The following is a 14,776-nucleotide window of genomic DNA, read 5'->3' on the forward strand; positions in this document are numbered from 1 at the left end:
CCTCCACTGGCAGAAGAGCGGCTTCTGGGAGCGTATTCCGGCCTTGTTTCCCAGCTGTTCGCATTCTGCCTCAGCCAGAGGAGATGGGAACAGCTGACGGCTTCACCCCCAAAGCTCAGCTTGGCCCCATCATTAGCACATCTCACCCCCGCAGCTGCCAAGGCAAAGACTAACAAGCCAGCAGGAAAGCAGCTGACTCGCTTTTCTGACCAAGCTCTGGCATATTGGAAGCTGAGAACCAGGGTGCCAGGTGGATTCAACTCATTTTCTGTACATCTGTAGGATCTACTCACTCTGCGTGCCAGGAGGTGAGCAGCTGTGTCTGTTTTTCTCACCAAGATATCCCTCAGTTCCTGGCACAAATCTGAGATTGTGGTAGGCAAATAAATTTGTTGACTAAGATAAGCCAGTGTTGGGGACTCCCAGTTCTGAAAACATGGTGGACTGAGCTGATTCAGAGAGAAAACTTTCTCAAGACAAACACATAAAAATGTTAAATAAAATGTGGGGGTTTTATAGTATATACATAACTAAACTAGAAAGAAAGGAAAGGAAATTACCGGAATCCATAAACTAAAAAAAGAATTCATAGCCAGTGCATTCAAACACCACCAACGCCATCAAAGCCACAGAGACCCAGCAGATACAGGTCCGCGGCCGAGGAACTGTCAGTTTAATGACGGGCAACATGACTGCAAACACAGGAGATGGGGAACTAGAGCTGGGACTCCTGCAGGATCCAAGTTCAAGGGGCTAGAAAAACTTGACCAAATGCCCCAGGGAAACTGCAAAGTGGCACGTCTACCCAGAGAGCTCATGAGGGTTAAGGGGTCTCCCAGGAGAAATCAAAACCTCAAGCCTTCACCACATGAGTGTAGACACCAAAATTACAATAATCATATGGTACACAATTCCCAAAATGAGAAATTAACATAAAAACTGAGCTCATAGGAGTGAAATCCTTGAAATACCCATCATAAATAAATGAACTGCTCCACTAGACCCTTCATAATCCCAGGTGCATAAGACTCCCATGGAAGCAGTAGTAGTGGATGGGAACAACTGAAAATGAGTTCACAATTCAAAATTGCAAGAAGAGATAACCCCTGACAATACAGATATAACACCCTAAGAAACAGAGATAATAGAATAATCTAAAAGGTGTGTGTGTGTGTGTATACCTTTTAGATTAAACATATATGTAAATACATATACAGATATACATATATATATACACATCTCCATTCTCTATCTCACCAAAAGTTTTGAAGACATAAAACACACAGAAACCATAATGGAAGATAATAAAAAAACATTATTTATAAATTATCTGGCAGGTTTAAAAAAGAACAAAATGAAGTTTCTGTAAGTGAAAAGTAAAAGGCATTGGAAATTCAAAGTAAGTCCATAGACAGTTTAAACAGCAATATAGACATTGCTTGTAAGAGAGCCAGGCAATGAGGTTTAGGCCTAGAGATATCACCCAGAGTATAAAGCAGAGTGATAGAAACAAAGAGAAATTAAAAGCAGTATGACTGAATGATAAGGTCTTGTTACATATAAAAGTCCAAAGAAGGTAATGGAGAAAATAAAGACAAGACAGCAATTGGAGAGATGATGAACAGTTTTTAATAATTGATTGGATTCAAGACATGTCAAAAGCAGATATACACAAATTAAAAACAAATCCAGATCAAAAAACATAATAAAAACTTCAGAACCACAAAACAAACAAAAAAACAAAGAACAATTTTAAGAGCAACCAGAGAAAAAGGCAGGTTTAGTGCAAAGGAATCATTAAACTAAAGGCTCCTCAACAGTAATAGTAGAGACCAGGATACAATAGGTATTATCTGCTAGGGGACAATAACCATCAACCTGGATTCTATACAGAGGTAACCTAACATTTATGAAAAAGAGAAAACAAACATTTTTCTGGCAAACGCAGAGATTTGCTACTCATAGATTTGCTACTCATAGATCTTCAGTGAAAGGCTACTTTGATAAGAAGCAAACTAAATCCAGGAGGCAGAAGTGGTCTGCAAGAAGCCGTGATGGAAGAGAGGAACTAGTTACACTGGACTCATCCAAATAATCCGGGACTATAAAAAAACAAAAACAGCCTGGGTGGCTCAGTCAGTTAAGCATCTGCCTTCAGCTCAGATCATGACCCCAGGGTTCTAGGATCTAGCCCCTCATCGGGCTCCTTGCTCAGCAGGGAGTTTGCTTCTCCCTCTGCCTCTGCCTCTCTCCCTCTCTCTCTCTGTCAAATGAATAAATAAAATCTTAAAAAAAAACAAAGCCTACCACCGCCCTATGACATTTTTTGATAATGTGTTTCAAACTGATAGAATAAAATGCTAGACAACAGTCAGTGGGAAAAGAAATGAAAAGCATTAAGCATTCTTAGCCTGTAGTACAGTTTGAGAGGAGGCCAGAGTTACTGACCACCTTTATACTTTGGTGCCTGAGATGCAAATGTTAAAAATTGTGGAAACGGAATATATAACCTCTAAATTAACAGAACTGGACAGAAGTAGGTGTAAATAATCCTTCAGTAATATAATAGGAGACAGAAAAGTATTTAAAAATAGCAATGGTAAATAGAGTTCAAAATTTTCAAAAGTCAACATAAATGTAAATGGGTAAAACTAGTTGGTTAATATGCAGCAATTGCAAAATTTTAAAAATCGAGACATATTTGCTCTACGATGGGCACTTGTGAAATATAACATGGAAAATTTTAAAGTAAAGGTAGAGGAAAAAGTATGCCAGAAAAATTTTAACCAAAAGAAAACAGATATAGTAATTTTGTCTTAGACAAATCTGAGCCTGTACACAGTTGAAGAGACCCAACAAACTAACCTCAAAGTGTATAATGCAAAAACTGACAGAATTACAAGGAGAAATGGAAAACCCATGATTCCACTAAGTTCTTAAAACCTCTCTTAGAAACAGAAATACTGAACAATATTTATCATAATATGATGTGACATCAGTTAATAAGCTTAATCTAATTGACATATTCAGAACACTATACCCAATGCATTATTTTCAAACACATATGCAATTTTTACAAAAATTAACCATGCATGAGCTCATGAAGAAACTTCAAATGGATGAGAGTCAATAGGACACAGATGGCTCTTTCTGACACCAATGCAATAAAATCAGATATCAATAAGAAACTATCCTTCCTCAAGCATTTGGAAAGTGAAACACATGCACACACACACAATCAAAACATGTGTCTAAATAACTTAGTAATAAAAAACAGAAACAAAAAAAACCCATAATGCAAATTATGGACTATTTTGAATAGGCTGATAACACAAAACTGGAAGCAAAATGTGCACCACACTGAAAGCAGTAAATGGAGGGGAACCTTCACCCTTTGTGACTATAACAGAGGAGGAGGACTGAAGGTGGAAGAACTAAGCTTTCAACAGAAGGAAGGAACAGAACAGTATAAGCTCCAAGGAATTAGATCAACAAAACATGAACAAGTGATCTATCCAAAAATGTTTAGGAAAATCTTAAAAAAATTAAACCATTTATATATGTTAAAAGGAAAACATTTTAGCAAACTAGCAGTATGGGGAAATGCTCTTAACCCAGTAAGACATATCTAACAAAATTTTACAATAAACATCTTAATGGTGAAAAGCTAGTTATTCTCACTGAAGTTGAGAAAAAAACCCAAGGACACTTGGAATCACCAAAAATGTTTATCATTGTAATGGAGGTGCTAGCCAGTGAAAGAAGAAAAATAAAAGAGATAGAATGCACAAGAACTGTAAAGAAAAAACAAAATTTACCATCATTTTCTGGTAGTAATCCTTTTAGAATTTCTATGAAATCAATTTACAAACTATCAGAATAAAAATCAAGCAAAGTCACTGAATTCAAAAGCAAAACACAAAAATCAGTAACATTCATTTATACTGAAATGGAAACATCTATGAGAAATTTTCAAAAAAAGATATTCCACAAATAAAATAAGAATAGCCATAAGCTGGTATTTATAAAAGCTGAGAAATCGACACGTGTGTTCATTACACCAGTCTGTCTACTTTTGTGTTTAAAATTTGCCATATTGAAAAGTGAAAACCTAAAAATAAAAATAGTGATAACATTCAGAATAACAAATCTATTATTGTACCTCAAAATATATCTTAGAGATGTGAAAGAACTTTAAAGAGAAAGTTATTTAAAATTTATTGAACATTAAAAAACATATGAATAAAGAAGTGACCGTATTCATGAAGCAAAGCTTTGATGTCATGATGTAGTCAATTCTCCCTCAAATTATTTATTTCTATTTTTTTTATTTTTTTCCCTCAAATTAATCTATAAGTCCCCATAGGATATTTTGCAGAACTTATCAAGATTATTCTGAAGTTCATATGAAATATTAATGTTTCAAGAACAGTCCAGAGAATTTTAAAGGAGAGTAGGGAGAGGAACAGGGGAAATTAATGTTCTCTGAGCACTTAGCACGAGCTGTCCAAAGCACTTCCCATATATTATCTCATTTACTCCTCCCTGCACCCCTGTGGGGGCAGAGACTATTATTATCACCATTTCATGCAGGGAGAAACTGGGGGAAAAAGATTGCACAATTTTTGTGAGGTTTAAGGTGACCAATCTTCATGGTTTGCCCAGCACTAAGGGTTTCCGGCAACATGGGATTCTCAGTGCTAAAACTGGGAAATTCCCGACAACATAGGATATTGACCAACTTCCCAAGGTCACATGTAACTGGGTGGCAGACTGATATGTAAACACTGGCAAGCTGACCTCAGTGTCTGCCCTCTACACCACTATATGCCAACCAATCTAAACACTTAGGGCTGAAAACAAACTACAGAAACCTGAACACAGGAGGATGCTGGTGATAGGATAAACAAATGTCCAACAGAACTAGGAACCCAGAAAGATATCTGTCTGTACTTGGTATTTATCAGAAGGGAGAAAGGATTCAATAAATGTTAACCAGGATGACTGGTTATCCTATCTATATGTGAAAAAAAATAGATGCTGACTTCATACAATAAATAAAAAATAAAATCCAGTTATACTAAAAGTGAACATCAAAAAGTTAAAATTTAAAAGAAATTATTATATTATTATTATTATTATCATCATTATTATTATTATTAGTGGGCTCCATGCTGAGAATTAAACACAGGGCTTGAACTCCCATCCCTGAGATTAAGACCTGAGGTGAAATCAAGAGTCTGGCACTTAACCGACTGAGGCAGCCAGGCGCCCCTAGAAGAAATTATTTTTAATCTCTACTGGAGTTTAGGAAAGAAAAAGATATTTAACCAAACCTAGAAAAATGGGAAAATGAGAAAACTAAATAACTCAAAGAAGAAATAAAGAAAACAATACAGACACATAAAAAGAGACTTAGAGTCTCTAGTAATCAGGAAATTGACAATTAAAATAATGAAATAGTTCATATCCAGCTTGGCAACAGTTAAAAGTCTGAAATTGCCAAGTATTTGCAAAAACACAGGTAACCAGAACTTTCTAACAAGTAGGCGTGTCAATTGGTAGAACCAATTTAGAAAGCAGTGGAGAAAAACATGAAAATGGAAAATTGGCATACCACACAATTCATTTGTAATAGATTCCCTAGAACTCTCACCTGTATAAGGAGACAGTGCGAGCATCCCTGCTCCACTGTAGTGTCAGGAAGTTGGGGAAAACAGATATTTATCAATAGGAATTTATGGCTCATTCAATTAAAAGGAATGAAGAAAGCATATGTATCAACATGAATAAGTCTTTATTTTTTTAAAGATACTATTTATTTATTTGACAGAGAGAGACACAGCAAGAGAGGGAACACAAGCAGGGGGAGCGGGAGAGGGAGAAGCAGGCTCCCCACTGAGCAGGGAGCCCGATGCGGGGCTCGACCTGAGCCAAGCCACCCAGGCGCCCCATGAATAAGTCTTTAAAAATACTGATTTAAAAACAGCAAGTTGCAGAAGCCTGTTGTGTACAGTAGGGTACTCTTCACATAATATTTAAATACAAAAAATATTGAATATTGATTAGGGATATGTAGGAGATGAGACTGCCCAATTTTTTAAGCAGTTGTCTAGAAGCTGAGTTCTTAATGTAGCCTCGGGAAGACATAAAAGCTTAAAAGATAAAAAATGTCAATATGATGTTGAATTATTCAGGTTCTCCATCCCATCTATCAGCTGGAGACAAGGTATATTGGGCATAACACACAAGGATGCAGAATGAAAAATGAGCTGGAGGAGGTATGAAGATTGAAATGGCAGCCTGTCAGACAGCATGACATTCAATGCCCACATTTCAATTGGCAAATAAAGTATATTTGAACTGTATTGCCATTCTGCTTAAAACTAAGCTAAATCAAAATCTCACTGCTCTAGATGTTATAAATTACACCAAAGACAGAGTGCAGAGTACATAGACTACAAAATGTTCCCCAGGGCTGGGTTAAGACCTAGTTTCCATCATGAGACAGCCTAGAGACTGCCCTACATCTACAACTTAGCAGACACTCACCATCTGAAGCTGTGGTTTCCTCCTCTGTAGAGTGAGGGTAATAGCAGGATCCACTGCAAGACTCTCACATGAGGATGGTATGAGATGGTGCGTGCCAAGATCTTAAAACTGTCCCTGGCACCAAAGCACTCCATAAACGCCTTTTTAAGTAACTATGTGCTGGTATAAACACTTCAGGTTTAATAAAATACCAAACAAACACATAAAGAAATAGCTACTCAAAATGCATAGAAACAATTTCTTGAAACATTCTGTCTAGATCACATCAACTTCACTTTCTCAATTCCAGGGAGCTGATAATTAAAGAACTGTACATACCACAGAGTTGTTTAATACAGCTCCCAGTGGGGACACAGCCAAAGGGCTATGGGGCTAGCCATTTGTTAAACAAGAAACATCTGAAAATGCTTCTCACACCTGTCTTTATAAATCATAGATACCGCAGTTCAGCTTAAAAAGGCTCTTGGAACACAAAACAAAAAAAAATTTTTTTTGCAATTTTAATGAGTTCATCACAGCATCTTCTACACCAGGAAGAAAGATGTTTAGCATCTTTACGTGATGCAGTTGCATTGCTTTAAAAAATCTTCAGTTTCCACAGCTGCAACATCTATCTAATTAAGTATATATTGACTTTCAGCATTTATAGATTTTAAAAGAAAGTTTTAAAACATTTAAAAATGGGTGTAATTTTTGTTTCCACAAGGAAGGAACAGAAAGAGCCAAATGACAATTAAGAGAAAGAAAGCGCATCTATACGTAGGGAGCAGTAACAGAAGCATGGGCTGACTTCTGAATGTACATGGCAGACCCACAGGTGTGTACCTGCACTCCCTCCTGAAACCCCACAATAAGGAATAATAACAATAATTTTAAAAACAATGCATTGGATAGAAGATAGCAGATAAGAGAGAGCAACGAAGCTTTCAAAGACGGAAGAGGATAGATGAGTGGTTTCTTACTTAGCAGAGAAGAAAGGGCTGGAACCCTGCTGCTTAGAGAGGAGGCAAGCCATTGAGAAGGTGAGATGGATGAGCAGAACCTGAAAATACTTGGGAACGGGAGGCAGGAGCACCTCTGATGACCAATACAGGTTGAGCTGAAATATCATCCAAGGAGAAGTTAGGAGCCCTAGAGCCCCCTGCAAAGCCACCATGGTGAGGGGACGGCCCCTTCCTCTCTGACAGATGAGGAGATGTATTTTCTGGAGACACTGAAGCAGAGAAGTTCTATGCTCAAGGACCTCAGGGATAGCTGGTGCCAAATTGGAAGCAAAAGGATGAATTAAAAAAAAAAAAAAAGTAAAGCACACTTAAGAGTGAGACATCAACTTTAACCCTGTTTCCCTTTCCTCAGCTCACAGACTGTCTAGTCAGGCTTCAATCTCCTCAGCAGGAGGATGCATGGTTCTCCTCTGGGAAAACAGACCAGCCTAAGAAAGAGGATACAGTCAGTGATGTATGAAGGTCCCCGCAACAAAGTGGTGCTCTGGAAGCACACAGAACTTTCAATCAGCCTCTTAGTGTCTCATTATTAAAGATAAACAACCAAAATTCAGACATCTGAAAAAATTCAGACATCTGAAGAAATTCAGAGATTATAACAATAGGGGGTGGGGAAGAATCTCAGAGCTAATGATGAGAATGAAGTGAGCAAAAAAAAAAAAAAAGCTCAAAAAATAAAAATTAATATGCTCCAAGAGTTCACCAAAATCTTACATTTTTTACAAAAAAAAAAAAAGGAACAGAACAGAACACTACCAAAAAAAAAAAAAAAAAAAAGAAAGAAAGAAAGAAAGAAAAGAAAAGAAAAGGAGCATTTGTAGAACAAAAAACATCTCCTGGAAATTAACTATCTGGTAGAAATAAATAACTCAATAGCAAGGTTGGAAAATGAAACTAAACTCTCCCAGAAAGTAGAACAAAAATACAGAGATGAAAAATAAATGAAGTTAGAGAATATTTCCAAGAGACTGGGACAAACATCCAGCTAATAGCAGTCTCATAAAAAGCATACAATGGAATATTATGCAGCCATCAAGAAAAATGAAATCTTGGCATTTGCAATGACATGGATGGAACTAGAGGGTATTATGCTGAGCGAAATAAGTCAATCAGAGAAAGACAAGTATCATACGATCTCACTGATATGAGGACTTCTTAATCTCAGGAAACAAACTGAGGGTTGCTGGGGGTGGGTAGGAGGGATGGGGTGCCTGGGTGATAGACACTGGGGAGGGTATGTGCTATGGTTAGCACTGTGAATTGTGTAAGACTGTTGAATCACAGACCTGTACCTCTGAAACAAATAACACATTATATGTTAAAAAAGAAAATAGTAGGAAGGGAAAAATGAAGAGGGGGAAATTGGAGGGGTAGATGAACCATGAGAGACTATGGACTCTGAGGAACAAACCGAGGATTCTAGAAGGGAGGGGGGTGGGGGGATGCGTTGGCCTGGTGATGGGTATTAAGGAGGGCACGTATTGAATGGAGCACTGGGTGTTATACGCAAACAATGAATCATGGAACACTGCATCAAAAACTAATGATGTAATGTATGGTGATTAACATAACAAAATAAATTTTTTTAAAAAAAGCATGACAAAAAACAGCAAGGAAGAAATAATTGAAGAAATAGTACAAGAAAGTGGACTAGAATTTCATAGCACGAATTTTCAAACTGAAAAGAGCCACAGAGTTCCCGGCATGGTAACTGATAAGAACTTAGTTAAACTAAATCATCATGAAATGTAAAAATACTAGGGATAAAAAGATAATAATAGCTTCCAGGGGGAAAAAAATTGTCTACATTTAAAGGACTGACAGAGCGCTATCAAGTTCTCGAGCAGCAATGGGCATACAGACAGTAAAGAAATATAAAACACTGAGGAAATAGGACTTCCACCTTGGAATTTTATACCTAAACAAACTAGCAGTCAAGGGTGGAATATATACACATATTTTTATGCAAGGTAGGGCAGGCACACATTCTGACCTTTCTTACTCACAGAACTCTTTTATTTAAAATACCAACGTGAAAAAAAAAAAAAATAAAATACCAACGTGCACAGCTAAAAATATGTATTTTTCTATTTCCCCATGTAGTTAGCAGTGGCCCTGTGTCACAAGCTGATTAAGAGAAAATCTACAAAAAAGGTTTCTGGAAGTATTCATATTTTCCTGCTAAAAGAGATCTGGCTGGCTCTGTTCTTTACCTTTTCTACCCTACTACAGCCTAGAATTCAGACATAATGCTAAAAGGCAGAGCAGCTATCATGAGACCGGGGGCAGAAACATAAAGGCAAAAGTTGACATGTAAGGATGCCAGTTACGAACTAAAGTAAAAGCTTGGGTCCCTGATAGTCTCATGGACCCACTACACCAGCTACTACACTGCTTACTTCACAGCTGCGTGTCATATAAAGCTAAAGAAAAAAAAAATCTGTAGTCAGGTTTTCTGTTATTTGTTGAATATTCCTAGCAAGTTATCAAGTGGTTTTACCTCCCATGCACCCTTCCTCAGGAAGTTACTAGACGATGTGCTCCACAAAAATAAGGAATAAGCTAAGAAAGAGAAAGTTATGGTGCTCAGAAAACAGGTGATCCCCACAGAGGAAAGATGCAAAACAAATTGCAAGTGTCTTAGTAATAAGGGTAGTCTTGAGACAACAGCTGTACTATATCCTAAAAAGTAACCAGTTTATATTGGAACAAAAGAATAAAGGGCTCCAGGAGAGAGAACATTAAATAAAAATAAATAATGGGGTGCCTGGGTGGCTCAGTTGGTTAAGCGACTGCCTTCGGCTCAGGTCATGATCCTGGAGTCCACTGGATCGAGTCCCGCATCGGGCTCCCTGCTCGGCAGGGAATCTGCTTCTCCCTCTGACCCTCCCCCCTCTCATGTGCTCTCTCTCATTCTCTCTCTCAAATAAATAAATAAAATCTTTAAAAAAATTTTTTTTAAATAAATAAATAAATAATGGATAGATTACCTGATGTGTTTGATCATGTTGAAAGGAATTTAAAAGTTCTCCCAGGAAGTCTGGGAGGTAGAGACTGGTACACAGGAAATAAAGCAAAAACAGGTTTTCTTTTAGAAAAAGCAATTATTAACTCTAGGAAAAACAAAAAGTTGCAAGAAGTATGAAATGGAATCACAGAACACTGTGTGGCTCGACTGTGAACAATATTTGCAAAGTCTTTATAGTGCAAACATTGAATTTTGTTTTTTAAAAATTATGGCAACACTATACTGGAAAGTTGGAAAGAAGAGATGCCAGTGTGGCTGGAGTAGAATGAGCAAGGGGAGGGGGGATAGTAAGAAAGGAGATCATAGAGGAAAACAGGGATTAGGTTATCCAGAGGTTTGAATTTTCTTTCCTAAGAGCCGTAGAAAGCCACTGGAGAGTTTTAAACAGGAAACCAGCATGATCCAACTCATGATTGAAAATGATGACTTTGGCTGTAGTATTGGGAAGAATACACTGTGCAGGGGCAGGAGGGAGAGCCAGCAGACCGGTTGGGAGACTACTCTAGCAGCGATACGAGGCTTCTGCGGAAGAGAGAAAAAGAAATAAAAAAGGAGGGCTGGGTCGGGGAAGGCATACTTTGAAATGGTGGGGAGAGGGCGGATGGGAATACACATTGGAGGTTGGTGGCTTTTAGAGACAAAGGGATGACTTTGTGTGTGTTAGCATGAGACATCTGGAGAGGCAGAGGGTGTTATTACTGAGCTGGGAAGACTGGAGGAGGAATGGATTTAAGAGTAGAGGGTTTGGGGTCTAGGGTTCTGTTTTGGACCTGCTGGGTACCAAGTAGGCAACTGGTCTGGGTTATGGGGGTAACACACAGGGAGACAACCCCCAGGATATACTGTGCCTTCAACAAGTAGTAATTCCTCCTTTTCTCTTGCCAACACAAAGACATGTTTTATTATATGCTTGGATTTTTAAGGAACTGCAATGCTATGATTTGGGGCACTGATTGATTTAAGAATTGATAACTGAGAATCCAAAGATAAACAAGAAGTGAATGCTGGGATATCACAACCTATACCCCATTCAAAACGTTTAGGTCTAACTGGTTTTCTATTTGAGTCAGATCTACCCCAAGGAAAATCTCTCTCTACCAAAGCTGCAGTCATAAAATAATAAAAGTCCCCCACTCTGGGAAATAATTTCCCATTATTAGCTTGATTTAGTCAACATTTTCTTCTAAAACAAAGAATTAATATTCTCCATGCTCAGTGGACTTCTATGTGTATAAAGCATATGCCAAGTTAAGGACCACACTCTGAGATTGAGTTTTAAAAAGTTCCTTCTCGGGGCGCCTGGGTGGCTCAGTTGGTTAAGCGATTGCCTTCGGCTCAGGTCATGATCCTGGAGTCCCGGGATCGAGTCCCACATCGGGCTCCCTGCTCAGCGGGGGGTCTGCTTCCCTCTCGTGCTCTCTGTCTCTCATTCTCCCTCTCTCTCTCTCAAATAAATAAATAAAATCTTTTTTAAAAAAATAAATAAAAATAAAAAATAAAAATAAAAAGTTCCTTCTCAACAAACATTCAAAAGGACCAATTTGTACAAAAGTCCTTCAAAAACACTTTTGATCACTATTATTTTCATTTGCAGGTCACAGAGCTCTTTAAACAGCAGTGTTCTTTCTTGGCTTCCCCATTGTTTTTCACTGCTTTGTGCAATCCTTTTATTTAATCATTAATTCCCCAATTGGTCTCCATTGCTGTGTGGATTTTAACGAGAGCTGGGTTTTAGCCACATTACAGTAGATGTGCTGGGGGTGGAGGGTACCAGTGGCAATTGCAAAATAAAACGTACCATAAAGTGGTAACGGCTCATGATTGAGGCCAGTTGTTGAAAAATAAATGCCTGTTACCGAGAACCATAGAAATTTAGAGCTGGAGGCCAAGGCAAGCCATTCATTGGTAGGCCGACAGCGCCTCTAGCGGCAGAAAGGCCGCGGTGGCGGCTTCCAGGAGAAGCTTCCGAATTTTTAAAAAGGCACCTGCTGGGTGAGTCCTCATTATGCAAAAACAAAGGCTCCACAGGTGCCCGATTTTAAGGGGATACGACTCGAGGAAATCTAGATCCATAAAACAGCTATAATACCTACATTTTAGTTTAACTTCGAAATGAGTTGTCGCTTTACACAGGTTGATTCAAGGATTATTTATAGCCGAGAAACTGACGAAGTGGCGGGAGGCGGAAAAATTCTGCTCCAGTTTGGCCGCTACGGACGAGGGAGCGGAATAAAAAAAAGTGGAAAGGAGCGGAATAAAAAAAAAAAAAAGTGGGAAAAAAAAAACCTAAAGAAGTAGGTGAAGAGTCAACTTTTTAAAAACGGAGACCGCTGTGGAACGCAGCAGGCACACCTGCGGAGAGGGGATGGCTCACCTGTGTGGTTTCTGTGCCTCCCCCCAGTGTAGCCCTGGGGGAGGTGGGGTGGAAAGGAAACTTCATGGAGGGCTGACTCAGAACTTGGGAAGTAGGGAGTGGATTCGCCAAGGGAGGGTGTCAGGAAGAAGACCCGACGCACATCATCCCGAGCGACACGTGTAACTGTCAAGACTTAGACACCTTGGCAAAGGACACCCGAAGGGGAGGGGAGCCGAGACCAGCCCCCAGGCTGTGCCGTCCGGGCTACCCGCTGGTGTCTTGCGGGCCCCGAGCCAAGTGTTCCCTCCTCGCCCACCCCCCCCACCCCCCGGGGGAACTGGCACCTTGGGGAGGAGGGGCTCCCCTAGATGCGCCCCCGCGCGCCGCCCCGCCGCTTGGCGTGTCCCCCCCCCACGACCCAGTGCGGCGCGAGGTGCCCCGGGGGGACGATCCCCAGCCCGCGGACGGCCGCGGGCGGCGGGCGGGAGAGGAGGCCGGGGCCCGGCGGGAGAGCCTGCGGGGCTCGGCGACTTACCTCGGGCCGCGGGGGGCGCCAGCAGAGCCCCGGCCAGGGCGAGCAGGAGGGCGCGGGCGGGGGGCGCGGGCGGCGGGCGCGCTGCCATGGTCGCCGGCCTTCGGTGCAGCAGCTCTCGGGGCCGGGCGGCGAGCGCCGCACCATCCCACGCGGGCGCCGAGCGGGGCCCGGGCGGCGCGACCCGAGGGATGTCCTGCCGCAGGGAGTCAGCCCCGAAGCCCTCGCGCAGCGCCCGCGCCGCCGAGGAGCGAGTCTAGGCTTTCATGTTTTTGAGAAAAGTTTCCCCCGCGGGGTGTGCGTGTGTGCGCGCGCGCGCGCGGCTCTGGCACGAGCCAGCCTTGACCGTTGCAGTGAACGAGCAAACTGTCCGCGTTGGCCCGGGGACGAGGAAGATCGTTGGCGAGAGGAGGCAGGCCTGTGAAATGGATCCGCGGCCAGCAGTCACCGCTCTCATTACCACGGAACAAATTACCGTCTCCCCCGCACCCCGCCCGCCGGCGGCGTCCCGCGGGTCCTAGAGACCGCTCAGGGGGCCCCGCCAGGGTCCCGCCCAGAGCCGGCGCCCGCCCGCCGCCGCGGCCGGGGGGCGGGGGGGGCTGGGGGGGCGCTCGGTGCCGGGCGCCTCGCGGGCCGCGCGCCCCGGCCGCACAGACGTGGCTCGGTGGCGGCGCGGGCGCCCGGAGCGCACGCTTCCCCGCCCCGGGATGATGTGGCCGCGGGGCCCCGGGCGCCCGGCTGCCAAGAGCACACGCGGCTGCACGGTCCAGCTTTCCAGGCTGAGGCCGGAAGGGCTGACTCGGCTGCTCGCTCCCCGGCTCGCCGGGAACCCGCGCAACGCGGGTAGCAGGTCCGAAGGGCGGTGCGGCGCCCGCGCGGGCGTCCCGGGCCTGTGCCCTCAGCCCCGTCGCGGACACTCGGGCCTGAGAAATAATCGGACTCGCAGGCACGCGACGACGTCTGGGCATTACGTTTTTGGTGTACGGCTTTAGGGCTTCCGTTGATAGGTTGGCTCCCGTTTCTTTCCCTATGGCATGGGACCCACAAAAGGGTGTCCCTCGCGGCGTCCCCAGCTTTCCTGATCATGAGAAGCATCTGAGTGCGCCTGTGGGAAATACAGAGTCCCGGGCGCCCTTCCCCGCCTGTGGCTGGAGACCCTGCGGGCCACGGAGCCAGGGGAGCGCCGGGTGTCTGGGAACCCCGGGCGAAGTCAACGGAGGGCCTTGCCTTGAGTTGAGTCCTAGTTCTTGGCGGTCTCCGCCCTTTCCGCCAGAGAGCCTCGCACAGCCACGACGTCCTTTTGC

General features: G+C 42.5%; 1 protein-coding gene across 2 annotated transcripts in view; it reads right to left on the reverse strand.

Moving 5' to 3' along the window:
* Positions 1-14,070, reverse strand: part of ADAM12 (ADAM metallopeptidase domain 12) — a 347,363-nt gene extending 333,293 nt beyond the window's left edge. Inside the window, exon 1 of one of the 2 annotated variants that reach the window (XM_064595438.1) lies at positions 13,476-14,064. In XM_064595438.1, the coding sequence (XP_064451508.1) occupies positions 13,476-13,619 (144 nt within the window). In that variant the 5' untranslated portion in view covers positions 13,620-14,064. Of the gene's footprint in view, positions 1-13,475 lie in introns of both variants that reach the window. The other variant, XM_064595439.1, reaches the window with a different exon arrangement.
* Between the last annotated feature and the right edge of the window lie 706 nt (positions 14,071-14,776).

This window comes from Mirounga angustirostris, unplaced genomic scaffold (assembly GCF_029215605.1).
Source record: "Mirounga angustirostris isolate CCGP_5_RB_7025 unplaced genomic scaffold, mMirAng1.0.hap1 SCAF_6, whole genome shotgun sequence".
NCBI lineage: Eukaryota > Metazoa > Chordata > Mammalia > Carnivora > Phocidae > Mirounga > Mirounga angustirostris.